This window comes from Mauremys reevesii, linkage group 5 (assembly GCF_016161935.1).
Source record: "Mauremys reevesii isolate NIE-2019 linkage group 5, ASM1616193v1, whole genome shotgun sequence".
NCBI lineage: Eukaryota > Metazoa > Chordata > Testudines > Geoemydidae > Mauremys > Mauremys reevesii.
Window position 1 is genome coordinate 15,957,131 of NC_052627.1, and position 17,411 is coordinate 15,974,541.

At 42.0% G+C, this 17,411-nt stretch overlaps 1 protein-coding gene and 1 long non-coding RNA gene across 3 annotated transcripts in view; one reads left to right on the forward strand and one right to left on the reverse strand.

Moving 5' to 3' along the window:
* Positions 1-3,979: 3,979 nt before the first annotated feature.
* LOC120405854 lies at positions 3,980-7,449 on the reverse strand. The gene is made up of 3 exons (XR_005598917.1): positions 7,357-7,449; positions 6,765-6,860; positions 3,980-4,187 (listed from the first exon to the last, which is right to left on the reverse strand). It is a non-coding gene; the product is annotated as an uncharacterized LOC120405854 (long non-coding RNA).
* A 233-nt stretch (positions 7,450-7,682) lies between these two features.
* Positions 7,683-17,411, forward strand: part of BMP2K (BMP2 inducible kinase) — a 104,340-nt gene continuing 94,611 nt past the window's right edge. The window contains exon 1 of one of the 2 annotated variants that reach the window (XM_039539703.1): positions 7,683-8,202. In XM_039539703.1, coding sequence (XP_039395637.1) covers positions 8,052-8,202 — 151 coding nt within the window. In that variant the 5' untranslated portion in view covers positions 7,683-8,051. The remainder of the gene's footprint in view (positions 8,203-17,411) is intronic. The other variant, XM_039539704.1, reaches the window with a different exon arrangement.

Here is a 17,411-nt window from a genome sequence, read left to right on the forward strand (position 1 = left end):
GGGTTTGATCACTCTATCCTCAATCCAGCAAAACAATTAAGCAGATGTTTAACTGTAAACAAGGCCAGGTAAGAGAGGGGCACAATACACTTGTGCTTATAGGGCCTCAATTCCTGGAGACATGTGATCAAAGATCACATTGCCACCCATGCCTCTCTAGGGGTGGGTGAAGAGAGGAACCTTACTGCCACTCTGGAGATTATAAGGGGGCCCCCATGCCACTGCCTCCATCTCATTGGAAGAAGAGAGACAGTGACTGGGGGTGGGGCCATGGCAGAAGAGCAACATGTGTTCTAGCGTCCCAGATTGCCTGGCCCTGACTTTCAGCATGTGAGTAGTGCTACTGAGGTGAAGCTTAAAATGAAAACTTAAGTGCTTTGCTGGCTTGGGGTCAGAGTGCTCAGAGTCTTGTAGGATCCACCCATATAGCTTCAAAAAGAGAACTGATACTCAGGTCCATCCTTGATCTTGATTATTTAATTTCCAAATTTCCAGCTTTTCCGATAGAACTATTAAAGGATTCCGGTTTGGCATCTAAGGCTCCAATTCTGCAAGCTGCTCCAGCTAGGCCATGGGATTCACCCCCCTGAAACAGCTTGCAGGACCAGCACCAAAGTAATTTTCCAGTCCATTATATCCTCTATCAAATTCCTGACTTCATTGCAAAGGGGGGCATGGAGCAGCGTTCATGTCACACACTCAGTCAGTACTGGCCCGGGTAAGCTAATGATCCAACCATGGGACAAAATTCGGTGATGAATCCTGGTCACGTGCCACCTGAGGCACGTTGCACATACGCTAAGAAGATTCTTGCAAAAATGTCATCCATTGATATTTCCCCTGTGGCCCTACGAACAGATGCAAATTGCCCTGTATTCCCTTGTCCTTACCTGGGCTGTAATCTCAACAAGAAATTTACCCATGTATGAATGGGCAAATCTTCCATTGAAGTCAGTGGCTCCTGACTTCAATATCAATGAGACTTGAACCCACTTACATTAAGGCTGAATCCAGCCATTTATGCCTTTTAGATCCATTTTTCAGATTTTCTATATCCTAGTATAGTCAAACCTCGCAATAACGTGCCTCGCGATAATGTGAATTCAGATATAATGTGATCATAAGTTGGCTCCCCTTTAAGGCAGTAATACTATTTGCGTTTTGCAGGAATACTTGTTTTTACAACATTTATAAATAAACTGCGTTCTTCTAGGATAAAGTGACTCGTGGCCATTGCAGGCCCATTGCACTTAGTTCTCAGGTTGTACATGTGTATGGTGTTTGCCTATGAACTTGTTATTCATTTCCTATATTTTAAAAAATATTTTACCATTATGGATACGCCAGTTTGCAAACGCGTTGTTTTCTGCCCAAGAGAAATTGTACGCCCTGGATCAACTAAAGAAGGGCAAACAGCAAACTCAGCTTGCTAGAGATTTAGGAATTAGTGTGTCCACTCTGTGAGGGTGGAAAAAAGAAGAGGAAAAGCTCTGTAGCCTACCCTGCATTCTTGAAAAGGAAACTGGTTTACAGCCTACAAAGGTCAAGTTTGCTAATGATGAAAACCTAGATTCAGCCTTGTACCAATGGTTTGTCCAGGCTCGCTCAGAAGGAGTTCCCATTTCTGGCCCTATTCTGAAAGCTCAAGCAGAGAAATTTGATCACCTTATCAATGGAAATGAATCCAAATTTAAGGTGAGTAACGGCTGGCTGGACAGATTCAAGAAAAGGCACACTATAAGCCAAGTCCTTGTGTCTGGGGAAATCCACTCAGCTGCTAAAGAGGCTGCCGATTCCTACCCAATTAAGCTTAAAAAGTTGCTGGAGGAAGGTTGTTACACAGCCGATCAAGTTTACAACTGCGACGAGACTGGTTTATGCTTTAAAATGTTACCTGATCGCACCCTCACAACCAGGGCTGATTGTCACAAACAAGAAGGCTTTAAGCAGAAGAAGGACCGAGTCACTCTCTTGTTTTGCGTCAACAAAGTCTGGAAGCCACAAAGTCAGACCTCTGCTGATCGGAAAAGCAAGGTCTCCCAGATGTTTTCATCATGTTAATATGAAGGCCCTTCTCTTTGAATACACCAACAGCAAGAATGCATGGATGAATAGCTCCATATTTGAAGACTGGGTCCAGAAAACTTTTGTGCCAGCCATTCGGGCTCATTTGCGAAAACTCAAGCAGGAGGAAAAAGCTCTCCTCCTGCTGGATAATTGCCCTGCCCACCCCCCAGCAGAAAATCTTGTCAGTCGTGATGGCAAGATTAAAGTCTCTTATCTCCCGAAGAACACTACGTCAGAAATCTAGTCACGGGACCAAGGCATCATATCGGTATTTAAGCAAAACTATCATCGCGAAATGATCAAGCGGATGGTAGCAGATAACAACTCCTCCGTCGACACATCACTGGCATCACTCAACTTGAAAGAAGTCTGTCACCTCGGCGGGAAAGCCTGGGATGCTATCTCTACACATTGCATTGAACAATGCTGGATAAAGGGTCTTGGTCCAGCTTTTCCGTCATCTACACATAATGATGGTAATGATAACGAGTCTGAATTTACAAGATTCATTGAAGACGACGTACATTTAGCTGAAGAAGCACTCAGAGAATATGAGCACAGTCATCATGATACTGCCCTATATATGAATACATCTCAGATGAAGAAGTTGTTGCAAATGTCAGCAGGAAGAATGAAGCTGCATCACCAGAGCCCGAAACCAGTGGTGCTAATGACAATGATGACGATGATGGCACCTCAACTCCCCCATCAGAAGTGTCTGAGGCAGTAAAGCACCTTGAAGCCAGTTTGAGGTGGCTGGAAACTCAAGACGTGGACAGCGTCAAAATCCTCCAACTCAGAAGCATTCTTGACTTTGCTAGAAGCCAACAGTCCGTGGCAAATAAGCAGACCATACTAGAGAGGTTTTTTAAGAAGTGATGAAATTTAAAATTATGGAGTCATGCAACCAGATTGACTCTGCACTCTGCGCAATGATTAGTATAGTCGATTCCACATGTTTCTTTCATGTACATGTAATTAAATTACTACTTTTGTTAATTACACACTGGGATAACCGTTGTTTTTTTTTTTACAAGACTTAAACTGACTGGCTTGAAATGGTAAATTTTCGTAACCCCGCTATAAAGCGACCCTGCATTTATCACGATCGAATTTTTTGGACCCCAATTAGCGCGTTATAGTGGGGTTTCACTGTATTAGGAATCAGTAATTTAGTAATTTCACTTTGGCTCACTTTACTTCATGTTTAGAACAGATGGGGTTGACACTGACAGGGTTTGAAATTCCCCTGTTTGTAAGGCCAGCATGAGGCCTATATACTATGTAAGCCCTCAAAATAAGTATTAAGTAGGCTTGGAAGGATTTGATTTTTATCGGTAAATGTCAGTAAATGTTGATTTCTCTATACACAAACCAATGGAAAAATATTTCCATTGATGATAACTGAAATTTACAAATAGGCAAACTAATAAAAATGCTGCTTGAGAACTTATTCAAGTTTGATCTTAGGATCCTCACTTTGTATATTTTGACCTGTGATGTTCACAATTTGTGTTTTAATGATTCTAAAGCTTTAACATTTGGATTTCAATGTCTACTGTCATTAAATAATGAGTCTGACCCCCCCCACACACAGTTTCCCACAACTGTGAAAACTTAAATTGATAAAATAAAAATGTTTAAAAATAAACATTGATATTATCTGTCCAAATTATATATAAAAAATCAAACTCTGCCAAGTCTAGTCTAAAATAAGACTTTATGCAGTCCAGTGGGTCTTGCATTGGCCCTTTGCAAAGAAGTGAATTTGATCCATACTGGTTTTTTTCACAGTAGCCTCACAATGTACCAGGTAGTTGATATTTTGTATACATTTAAAAACAAACCAAAAAACCCCAAAACAAAAAAACAGCAACTTTCCTTCTTTCTGCTGAGAGTTGGTGTTAAGTTATTTACTTTATGTTAGAACCGTTCACTTGTCTCTTGGGTTTTTCCTCCCTTCCTTCATCAGTAAACATTTGGATTGGTGTTAGTAACTGTATCTAATACAGGCTAAATCAGGGTCATCAGCAAGGAACTGAGAAACAGTATTTACTGGGGTGGGGAGATTGTATAGCTGCTTCTTTGTGTAAATGATGGTTCTCAGGGTTCCCACAGGACTAGAAAGAAAACAAACATAAACCAGTGAGATAAGAGTAGAAAAGTGAAAATAATACTTATGATGAGACTTTTCTCTTGAAATTCTCTTGTTCAGACTAACCAAACTATCAAAAGATAGAATAACCGTCATGTATTATAAATGAACTGGCATAATAGCATGCAGATATTGCTGCTATGGCTTCTGCACACCAGTTAGTCTATAGTACGAAGGCAAAATCCTACATTTTGAGTATGAGATGAAGTATAATTTAAGGAGCTTTAACAAAGAGAGAGAGAGAGAGAAGACAGTTTTAGTAAAGTAAAAACAGATTTCTGAATACTTAAACATTTTCTTTTCATTTGTTTCCAGTAAGCAGGCTGGGAATTTAGTACGAGGAAAAGATTGTCCAGGAAGAAAACAGCAGGCAGACATTCGTAAGAACTAATATCTACACAAAGAACACTTCAGAGAAGGACTGTCTCTGCGGATTTTTGTTTTATTTTCCTTTAAGAGTATTACAAACATTTCTGGGGGAAGGTTTATTTGATTTTGTTGGGACTGAGTTTAAACCATTTTATGAACCATATGAGGGAAAGAATTTACATTTGGGAGAGAGCTGCTTAGAAAACAGAAAGAAATAAAACTGAGGAGGTTTGGAGTATTAAACAGTATAGAGAAGAGAGGATGATGTTAGCATGTTCCTAACTCCACACTTGATATCTGCATATGGAAAACATCTAACACAGCAACTTTCAAATGTTCTTGCTTGATGATAAAACAATAATAATACCTAGCTCCCATATAGTGCTGTTTATCAGTAGATCTCAAAGCACTTTACAAAAAATGTCAATGGCACTGCTGAAACATTACATGGCATAATCCATATTCACTATTAAGAAATCTTGAATCTAAAAACACAGCCTCTGCTGTGTACACTTAAAAAAATGGGGATTTGTATTTGTGGATCCAGCTATAGCACAGGTTTCCAGATCTACAACTAAATAAGAGCATTAAGTGCAGTAATTTACATTCCAGTTGTCTGCAATTATACATTCTTGTTAAAAAAAAGTTTCATTTTCTGCAATCCTTGGTATTGCTGAACTCAGCCTTTAAAGAACCAGGAATCAAAATCTCATAATTTTTGGAGCATCTTATAAATCATGAGATTTAAAAAATAGTCAAATTTGGCCTTTTTGTTTGCTTTAAAGTTTTTAAGCCTCCAGGGTACACATTTTCAATGATTACTCCATAACGTTGAAGGCTAGAAACTTTTTTTTTTTTTTAAATGAAAGCTTGTATTTTCCCATCATCACATGATTCCAGGAGCTGGAGCTTTAAGAAAAGACAACTATTGCAAGACTCAAGATAAAATTGGCAATGCTGCTTTGGTCCACTCCTCTGCTCCATTTCCCTCACCCTATAGTCCAGCCTCCCTATTATCTTGCCTCTTCCAGTTGCTGGGTAATTCTTTAGCCCACCCACTCTTCTACGTCACTCATCATCCCCACCTGTGTGTTGTGCCTCATTTTGCTCCATCCCTTGCTCTCCCTTCCCCTCCCCTTCCTTGCACTGGCTCCATCCAATCCTCCTCTTTAGTCACCTGCCAGTGAGAAATTGAGAAATCTAAATAGCCTCTCTGCTATTCATCGGAAAATTAAGAGGGAAGAAAGACTATCTGAAGGATGTCAAGTTTCTGGTATATCAAAAAATTCTTTAGTGAACTGGCAACTAACATTGCTGTCCTAGGTATCTCAGCATCAGGTGTTATATGCCACTGTCAGAATCGGACTATAGAGCTCAAAAATGTGGATGTATTTGTGCATTAAAGTAATTGACAGTGGTTCCCATGCCAAATATTTTACTAGTATGATACCGTCCTCTGAAAAAGGCAATTTGCATGTCATCTGCATTTGCATTATGGGAATCTCCAGAGAAAGATATGCCTGCAGCCATATCACTTTGTGTAAGGATCCTGTCATCTCCCTCAGCATAAGCAGTCAGGCTGGGTCAGTACTTGGATCAAAGAGCTCCATGGAACACCTAGATGCTGCAGGAAGTGATGTTGGGGATCCAGCGTACATAAGAGAATGACTATATGGGGTCAGATCAATGGTCCATCTAGCCATATCCTGTCCCCCGCACTGGCCAGTACCAGAACTTCAGGGAGAGTGCACAGAACAGGGCAATTTTGGAGTGATCCTCCTGTCTTCTACATCTGGCTTCTAGCAGTTTATGATTGCCCTGAGCATGGGGTTGCACGCCTGACCATCTTAGCTAATAACCATTTATGGGCCTATCCTCCATGAACATATCTAATTCTTTTATGAACCCAGTTATAATTTTGGCCTTTACAACATCACTTGGCAGGGAGTTCCACAGCTTAAATTGTGTATTGTGTGAAAAAGTACTTCCTCGTGTTAATTTTAAACCAATTGCCTATTAATTTACTCGGTGACCCCTAGGTTTTTGTATTGTGCGAAAGGGTCAATAACACTTTTTTGCTCACACCACTGATGATTTTATAGACCTCTAACTGTGATGACACTTTTTTTCTGACTCAGCTATTTCTTCTACTATATGCAGGCTCTTAAACCACCTTTATCACCGTAGTAGATGGGCTTCTCCTCATCTTGGCTAAGTTTTTTCTCTCCTTCATTGCAGGTTGAAAGTTTCACAACCCTTTTTTCCTTTCCTGCAAACAAATATGGAAAATAATGCCAATTTTTGACCAGCTCCACCCAGAAGCCAAAAAATGATGGCTTGCAATGTCCTGTTCACAGGTGCTTGGATGTGCCAGCAGCTGGGATTGACAGGGCTGCCGAGAGTGGGTTTGGGCCCTGGTGAAAATTTTTTTTCTGGCCCCCCAGCCAGGGCGGATCAGCTAAACAGGGCTAATGAAGCCCCCTTCCAGACTGCTGGGCCCTGGTAATTTGTACTGCCTTCCCCCTTCTCTCATTGGCCCTGGGGATTGAAAGTAGGAGAGGGCCGTTGCTGCCAAGAATAACTATGCCTGCAGCCCTGTCCTAAACTTTGACTGGGGACAGCGCTTAATTTGTGCCAGGGTTTTACAGGGCTGATCCCTGGCACCTCTGGGCTTGGCAGTTCATAGCCTGGCTGGCACCTCTGGGCTTGCTGCATCAGTTATGAATGTAAAAAAAAAAAGAGTGGCTGAGCCCCCCTTTCATTACAAATTAAGCATTGGCTGGGGAAAAGCAGCTCTCCCCTTTGCCTAGGGGCAGGACTGATCTGCACGGCCAGCCTCGTGCGCGCAGCCTCCATCGGGGCTCGAACCCTGGCTCCTCCAGCGTTCGAAACGGCCGTCCCTCTCTAACAGCCCCCAACCTTTTCAATAACGGCCAAGGCACCCCAAGGGCGGCGCGAGCGCCTCCTCCTCTCCCTCCCCCCACGTGCTGGCCAGGCCTGGCGACCTCACTTCCGGCCGCGGGGCGGGGAGTGGGCCGAGCCGGAGGAGCGCGCATGCGCCGCTCACCGCACACAGCCCAGGCGAGGCGAGGCGCCTGGTCCCTTGCAGATCGCTGGGGGCTCGGCTCGGCGGTGACGCGCTGCTGCTGCTGCTGCGTGTGAGCGGGGCGCAAAGTCCGCGCCGGGCAGCGCAGCGCAGCGCAGCGCGGGGTCGCTCCTGGCCCTGCGGCGGCGGGAGCCGAGGGGCGTAGCGGCGCCCGGCGCTTCCCACCCCCCGGCAGGAGGAGCCCAGCGGGGGCAGCTCCCCGCGGGCGGAATGTGAGGCTCGCAGCCCCGGCTCCTGGCAGCGGCGGCGGGCGAGCGAGCGAGCGGTTCCCCGAGCAGCGCCTCCCCACCCCCGCCCCGGGCACCGCCTGCGCGTCTCCGGCCCCATCCCCAGCCCGCCGCGGGGCCGCTCGCCATGAAGAAGTTCTCCCGCATGCCCAAGGCCGAGGGCGGCGGCGGCGGGACGACGTGCGCTGGCTCCGGCGGCGCGGGCGGAGCGGGAGCCGCGGGCCGGGTGCTCGCTGTGGGGCGCTACCAGGTCACCCTGGAGGATCTGCTGGCGGAAGGTAACGGGGGCAGGCCCGTGGCGGTGGGGGGCAGTGCCAGGGCAAAGCCCCCGCCCTGTCCGTGGAGATGCCCCGGGGGGCGGGGGGTCAGCCCGCGTCGCGCTCCCGTTCCCAGGGCCGCAAGTGCCAGCCCCTGCGGGAGGGAAGCGGGGCCGGGAGGCAGGAGCCCTGCAGAGGCAATGAAGGGGGCTCCCGTAGGGAGCCAAAAAGTTGGGGACGGAAGGAGGGAAATCTCCTTTTGCGCCCCCACGCTGGGCTAGAAGGCGGAGACCTTTGGATCGCCCCTTTTTCCTCCCCCCGGCACTAGCTCCCGTTCCCAGACTCTAAATAGCTGCTTACACATTATAAGCCGGTTAGGGATTTTTTTTTAAACGATTGGCTGGTGCATTGGCCTCATTATGGGGTTTACATAGTTTCCTGGCATATTGTCACCGGTAGACCAGTATGAAATCGCCTAGCGAGTGGCATGCTGGTGTGGGATCTGATAGTCATTGTGTCAAATCAAATGGTGTTTCAGGGAATGTGTGTAGTAGTGTACAGTAACCAGTGCCAGAGAATTGGCTTGTGTAAGATTTGTGTCCTATTTGCAAAGTAATTCTAAATGAAGCTGATATTAAGGCCTAACTTCTGGAATTCAACAGACCTGTACTTGGATGAGCAATGAATGTGTGCTGTTTGCAGCTTTATATGCAGTGGGACTCCTGTATTTCCCCTTGAAACAATATTTGATTAATTATTCCATCATTATTAGCATGCCGCTTTTATTATTAAGCCTGCAATTGACATTGCAGTGAAGTTATGTTAGACAACAAAAGCTCTGAATAGGCAATATTTTGTCATTTATGCTATGCATTTTAGTAAACTAAATAACATAGGTAATCTTGACTGGTATCAGATTTGGGTTCTTATTGTGAGAATAGTACTTACTCTTAGTTAAATATTTATGTACACTTTACACTATGAAGAATACTGTATAATTCCCTTCTCAGATGGTTGGACATAAGGCCAGTTTTGTATTTGCAATACACCTATGCTGTGTGGTATTCTTGCAAAATTTGAAAACAGTAAAGTGAATAAAATCATGCCAAACAAAGAACATTTATAGGCTCTAAATTGATTTCCTTTTTTCAAAGTGAGAGAATTGGTAAACAGCTGAAGCATTGCAGATATTGATAGTATATCTGAGTATTCTGTTTAGCTCATGATATTGAAAAATATGATTGCAATGGGAGTGTTGTTGTGGAATTTTCATTTTTTCAAAAGTATGTGGGATTCTGGGAATCCTCTTTAGAACCTTGAATGGTCTATTGAAAAATATGAATTCTAAGCAGGAAGAACTTGCTTACTCTGACTTTTAGTGCCCTCTGCAAGGGACACTGTCATCTTGAGATCTTTTTGATTTAAAAATATGAAATGAATAGTTTGTTACTGCATCTTTCTTTAGCTCTTATGCAAAAAATTTTGCAATAATTTCCTATTAATATTTGAATGGAAACCTTTTTAAATACTCACACAAAGGAATACTGACAAGACATCAAGTACTGCGAAGTGCAAAAAGTAGAGTGGAATTTCTATCTTTATCTATTGTAATGGATTAAAAAATGCTTGTGTGAAAGGATTTTTAAGTTGATAGTATCCCTTTAGCTAAAATTGAATTAGTGTTCAATATTGAGAAGATGGGTAGTTTTGCTTTTGCATTTTAGAAATGAGTTGAGTACTCATGCATTAGTTTTAGGTCACCAATTCCACAACTAGCAATGCAGGTGGACCCTTTTATGGAGCTTTATTGAAGTCAGTGGGGCTCAGTACAGGGATCTGCCTCTGCAAGACTTGTTGCAGGATACAGTCTTCTTGGAACTGTGTAGGGGTATGTTTTTCTAATAGTTGAGGGGATGACTTAAAATAGGCCCATGGTAGAAAACAGGGAAATTGTGTAGTGCTTTGCTCAGGCTTGCATGCTTAAGAGGACTCCGGTAATCTCACTTGTAAATTGTCAGTTAAGAAAAATATAAACTCTTATTTAAGATGGATGATGATAGGATACTACATCAGCCTAAGGGTTGCAGAAAAGTAGTGCGTGTGTAGCCTGTCCCTTTTGTTGGCTGCTGTGTTATCAAGTAACTTTGCATTAGCCATAAAATATGTCTATAACTTCATCCTCGTGTGTCTATCTGCTTTTGTTCTGTGATTGCAGTACATTAGAAAGCATTCAAGTCAAACTTACAGTCCAAGTTAGTAGATAATGTTCAACGCAGGTACTCAGCACTGATAGTTAATGGCATTCTGAAGACATCTGCATCTGTAATCCTTCCACTGAAGCCAAAAGAAATGAAAGTGAAAATTTGGAATTAAAAATTAGCAGGGCTAAAAAAAATCTACTTGCGCAAGGGCCTGTAGGAACCTTTTATCGTGTTATATACTACTGCAAACTCTAGGGTTCCGTTTATCCTCTTTCCTGTAAAAAGCAAGTTTCTAGTCCTTATAGGTGAGAAGAAAATGTTCCTAATATGGTGCAGCGTTATCTTGCCTTTCTGAATGGCATACCATCTCAGACACTCTTGTCAGTTTTCATGGTAATTTACATGCTGATGAAACTGATAAGAATGAGGCCAATTTAAATTCAGTGCTTCTTGAGATGAGCATTGGAAGTGGTCAAGCACTGAAGCTGTCAATGGAGAGGATTAAAAAGAGATTTGGAGAGAGCTAAAGTTGTAGGAGATGACTGTAACAGGAGCCATGAAGACTGCAGTATGAGACTTGGGGGAACAGGAAGAAAAGGCTGGCTGAGAGGAGCAGTAGGTAGAAGAGGTTTGGGGTGGAGGGTACCACCACTGGTCAGACCTGTACTAGCTGGGGCTATGAAAGATGGAGCCCCAGAAGGGGGTCCAGGATAGCATGCTAGTGGGACTCCCAATGCCTTCACCTTTAGCTGTAGCTGGAGGTGTGGGGGCTGGCTTAGCTGAGCATTATTTATTTGACAGTAGCAACCTACTAGACCCCAGCCCTGTTTGTAGTCTCATTTTGTTAGGAGATCTGGTATCTGTTAGATTTATTTGGCAAATATTTTTTTAATTCAAATAGGTCTACAGCTGGTCAAACACTATTCAGCAAACATTACTATTTTTGTTAAATACTCTAGTCAGGATTAGGGGCACCATTGTGTTTCTTCCTGTATAAACCCACAGGAAGATATATAGTCTATGCCTCTTTTAGTCTAGGGCAACTGGAATTAATAAAATAGAAATTTAATTAAAAATTCATTGCAATTTGAATATACAACTGTCTATTCTTCCAGTTGAAATGGTGTGGAATGGCAGTGTAGATATTTTCACCTGAGCTGATAGGCTTAGTTGTTGGCTAAGTAGGTGTTGGCTAAACATTTCAAACTCTGAAAATTAATATTTCAGGTTGAGTGTTTGAAGGCTATTACAAAGGCAGGCCCTGATCCTGTAGCTTGACTTCAGTTAGGCTCCATGTGAGTGGAAGATTGGTGCCTGGGAGGTGGCACATTGGTATTTTAGAGGTTTATCTAATACATAAATTGCTAGCATACAGTAACAAATCTTCACTAGATTTGCCATTGTAATATACATGTCCTCACTGTAATGAGGTTCAATGCCAAGGCGACTATTGCCAGTCTTTCAGTGACTTAAATGGCTAGACTTCATAGCATTGCAATGTTTGTTTGGAATGCGATGGGTACCGAAAGGGAGAACAGCGTCCATCTGCTGGAACACAGTGCATGAGATCCGAAAGCACTGTTCTTCTCAGGGATGTTCTGGTCATGATACTTTGTGTCGGGTATAGTTTTCATAAATAAAGTAGCAAGAACATGATCAGTCTTACCCGAGAGAGAGAGAAATTTCTGTCCTGGGTGGAGCAAAATTTCTTATTTCTGTGCGCACTGCCTATTTGGTGGAGATGGAATTCTGAAACATACATGGTAAATATTGGATTAGGCAGAGTGGAATATTCACCCAGAAATATCTTCACTCGTAAATCAACACGGTGGGCTGTTTGCTGTTTCCAGATACAAAGAAACCAATAAAGTTCTCTGTGGCTTCTCCATATGTCTGGACCCAAGATATAAGGTGATGAATGACTTCTCATAGTGCTAGGCAATTTTTCTGATTTATGCTTTCCCATCTTTCCTGCTGCTCCCCAGGACCGTATAAAGCAGCGGTTCTCAAACTTTTGTACTGGCGACCCTTTCACACAGCAAGCCTCCTGAGAATGATCCTCCCTTATATAAAAAGGGTTTTTTAAAATTTATATTTAACACCATTATAAATGCTGAATGCAAAGCAGGGTTTGGGGTGGAGGCTGGCTTGCGACCCCCCCATGTAATAATCTCGTGACCCCCCTGAGGGGTCCCTACCCCCAGTTTGAGAACCTAAGGCCTAGTTAAGAGTGGTAGTGATACTGTTCCCACCACCACCCTGGCAGAAGAGGCTATGGCTGTCAGAACTGATTAACCTGGCATGGACCTTCCAATGCGTTCCCCCACCCCACACACACACACAGTGGAGGTCTGCTATTTCAAAAAACAATTCTCTAGGACCAGACAGTACAAAATGGGTAACTTTAAATAATCATTTCTCTCATGAATGTTAAAAAGTCATCAGGTAACTTATTCTACTGCATGGTGCAAAGTCGATAGTTTAATTACTGTGTTAAAGAATGAAACATACCTTTGAGTTTTTCCAGAAGGACTTTAAAGTGGTTGTATAAGAGAGTCCAAGCAAAAAGGTCAAGTCTCTGTAGTATAATGTTATAGTGTTCAAGAAAGAGAAGTTTTACACAAACACCAATGTTAAATGTTTCCTCTAGTCAACAGCCCGTTTTCCAGCCTCCAACATCATGGAGCACTACCTTAGATATGCTCAGATAAATGTTTGTATTCCCTAGCTTTAAATCCGAATCAAAATCTCAGCATTGACCATTCTTGGTCCTACAGGCAGAGGATGTGTTCACATCTGCTACCTCATTTTTACACCTTTATTAAGTTACTATATTGAATGGAAACTAAGGCCTGGTCTACACTACACAGATTGATGTAAGGCAGCTTATGTTGACCTGTTTATGACAGTGTACGCAGTATAGCCTTGTCCCGCCAATGTAAGTACCGTACTACACCGACATAATAACTCCACCTCCATGAAACGCATAGGGCTTATGTCGGTGTAATTAGGGCAACACAGTATCTCTGTAGACAGTGTGTTACTTGCATCAGTTGTTGGCTGCCATGTTGGAGCCTTGAAATTTGACAAGAAAGCTGGGCCACTAGAGCCTGGCTGCCCCTGGTGCTCTGATCTGGCTGTGCCCGCCTGGCTCCCCACTCAGGGAAGCAAGAAGCCTGGGTGGCTCCTCTTTTCTCCCCCTCTTTCCACTTCTAGTGGGAAGCTGCATGGAGTTGAGAGCTGGCTCTCAGCCCTCTTCAGTCGGTGGAATTGCTCCTGGTGAGGACACGCACCACCAACAGAAGGAGGGTAGTGTGGACATCAGTAATTACTGAGGGGGCTGTAAGTTGATCTAACATAGATTGACTTAAGTCTGCAGCGTAGACATACCGTAGTAACTCTTAGCCTGTGTAACAAAATTTAAGCTTGCATTCTTCAGTAGTTCAGCAGTTAGGTCACATGTACCATGCTGCTCCTTGTATCTTCAACTAAAAATAATAATCCTTTCTGTTGGGAATCTAGAAAGCTTTAGATATTCAAATGCTTATGGACTATTCTGTTTGCTCAGGAAGAAGTGATCCAGAAAAATCAAGACCTCTTGTAAGTTTAGAGAGGCAGTCAGTTTTCCAAAATGCTGGTTTGTTTTCTTTACAAAACATAATATGAATTACTTTGTTGATAAAGGTTAAATACACCACTCACAACTGGTGCTGCCCCTGAACACAACTATGCTGCGTATACAAGAGAGCTAAAAAATGGAACTGACTTCTCTTTTGTCCAAGCTAAGTTACCTCAAAAAAAAATTGAACAAACAGCATAAATGGTGAGAAGGAGATAAGGGTGATGATGATATTTTAATTTTCTGTATCTTGTCCGTTTATAGAATAAAATTGTGACTGTGAAAGAATGTCAAATAAAAATAACCATATCAAACATTTAAAGTTACAGCTTTTAAGTAAAATATTCCAAATGGAGAACTGAGGAAACTATACAACCTAAATGTCTTTTCATGCATTCCCCTTCTCTCCTTTGTACCCAGCGCCACTCCACATGTACAAATTAAGTTTGTATATGAAATTCAGTGAGAGTTTTCTGTCAGAAGTGTGCAGGGCGGAGGTAAAGGGTTAAAGGAACTTGTGATCTTGGAGTTATGTAAGGCAGGAAAATAGGCTGTTGAGTGCTAAAAGGTATTCTAGGGTTTTAACTTCATCAACACTTCTGATACACTAGCTCTAGTAATAGCAATATGAAGTGAGATTAATGTTTTGCTTTCTACAGGATGCAGCTGTGTTCAAATAAATGTTCTTTAAAAACAGGAAGTGCCTATGGGTAGATGTGTGTAATTCTTGATTTGTCTTTCCTATATGTTAATGATGCGTAACTGAGAGTGTATTGAGTAGAGGAAGGCTTTATTTTAACGCAGTATAGTGGTACTAGGTACAAAGTAAGAAAAAAATGTTACGGCTTCCTCCTTAGCATTTTATTTTCACTGCAAAAGTGTTTAATTTGGGTGGAATAATAAAATCAGTAATTAGTGTATTTTGTTTCCTAACTCAGTATAATTTTAACTGATTTTGATTTATCCCAAATTAAAAAGAAAAGTGTTCAGATCTTATTCTATGTTAAAATCACATCATATTACCCATCTACTTCACAGGGCTGCTAGGTTCATCTCTATTATATAGATGGGGAAACTGAGGAACACAAGATGGTGGGGGGCGGGGGAATTCCCTAGGCTGAAGAGGGGTGTCTGCATCAGATCAAGGATAAAAATTCAGGAATCCCTGATTTTTAGTATAGTTCTTCTCTTGTCATATTATTAGTACTCAATAATTCCCTAGACAATTATTTCCACATTTTAGTATGTATTATAATTTATTTTCACATTTCCCACTTTATTGTCTACTCAATTTGATTTAAAAGAGAAACTAAATATATTTTCTGTGTATGCCTAATTGTAGTTGGATATTGGTTTAAATTAGCAGAAGGAGAAACCCACATACATGGTAGTTTAGTGAATCTGAAAGCTTTTTGTAAGATAGGCTATGGCTACACTTAAACTTCAAAGCGCTGCCGCGGCAGCGCTTTGAAGTGCTAAGTGTAGTCAAAGCGCCAGCGCTGGGAGAAAACTCTCCCAGCGCTGTCCGTACTCCACCTGCCTGTGGGGAATAACGGACAGCGCTGGGAGCGCGGCTCCCAGCGCTGGGGCTTTGACTACACTGGCGTTTTGTAGCGCCGCAGTTTGCAGCGCTGCAGAGGGTGTGTTTTCACACCCTGCTGCAGCGCTGCAAATTTGTAAGTGTAGCCAAGCCCATAGTTGTCAAGAATCACTGTTATTAACTAACAGTTTTTCTTTGGGAGACATTTTATGCTTAGTTTGATGTAAATTTTTCATAATTTTTCCCACAGCCAAATCTTGATAGAGTCTATTTGCAAACACTTTTTGTTGTACATCTGCTCATAAATGTTGCTTTGAAGATACTGACATTAATACATTTTGACATTACTATTAATTTATATTATAGTTGCGCCTAGGAACTCTAGTCAAAGATGAGGGTTCCATTGTGCTAGGCAATATATAGATGAGTAACAAAGAAGACTGTTCTTTTTGCAGAGAACTTAGTGTAGGGGTAACATTTTCAAAAGGGACTGGCACACTTAGGTGCTTTTTGAAAGTTTTACCCTAATTGTCATTAAGCAACAGGTGGACAATCAGATAGGAGTGGATGAGAAGATGAGGATAAATTGAAAAGAAAGAGAAAACATAGTTTTGATGAAATAAGAAGTATCTTAAAATTTTTTTTGTTTGTAGTACATCATAGAAACACAAACAAATTAAGATCAATGTTAGAAGACTTATTTGGATGTGTATCTTCTTGTTGTTTAACAAACTTACCCTTCATATCCTTTGTTTAAAATTGAGTAACAGTAACTCTAACTGACATGGCTTGTAGTTAGTGTGCACCAAGCTGGTGTGTGATTCTGCAGCTTACTAGCTTGCGACACACTAACTTGTTTTGTGGACCCTGCTACTGTGCATTAAAAGTTAGTGCACTTTGATATGCTGCTGGAACATATGCAGTTAATGTTCAGTCAGCTAGTGCACTGTACATTCCCACCCCGGCTTGTCACGCACCAAGTCTCTGGGTAGGCAAACCTTAATTTTTGTAGTTGAATGAATGAATCTCAGTAATTGATATGACAACACAATATATATTTAACAGTGAAGAAAAGTCAACTTCTCAGACTAATTCCTTTCTAATCCATTGTGGTGATTTCATGTGAAGTGTCTGTCTAGGTACTTAAGTGGCCCTTATCACATATAGCTCCTCCTAGGCATTGATCAGTTTATCCTTACAACACCCTATGAAGTAAGGAAGTAGTAGTACAGGAGAACCTCAGAGTTATGAGCAACCTCCATTCCATACATGTTCATAACTATGAAATGTTCGCAACTCTGAACAAAATTTTATGGTTGTTTCAAAAATTTACAGCTGAACATTGACTTAATACAGCTTTGAAACATTACTATGCAGAAGAAATATGCTGCTTTCTCTATTTTTTTAGTAGTTTACATTTAACACAGTACTGTACAGTATTTTGCTTCTTTTTTTGTCTCTCTCATATTGCCTGATTGTGAACTTCTGGTTCCAAATGAAATGTGTGGTTGACTAGTCAGTTTGTAACTCTTGTGTGTTCATAACTGAGGTTCTACCGTATGACCATTTTATGGATAAGGAACTGAAACAGGCACTTGGCCAAGGGCACAAGGGACTGAATGTAATTCTCCTAAGTCTGAATCAGTGCCTTAACCACAAGACCATCCTTCCTCTTGCCTAGTTTGGTGAGTATAACCTAGAAGACCAGCTTGTCTAAAATTAAGTTATGGAGACTTACTTGCAGGGAGAGAAGCATCCAGACCCAAAAAGTCAAATTGGGAAGTGTATCCTAATTATTATTTTTTAAGAGTTACTTGGTTATTCCGGCAGAGAGAGAGAGAGAGAGACGGGGGCAGTGTTTTAAGTATTG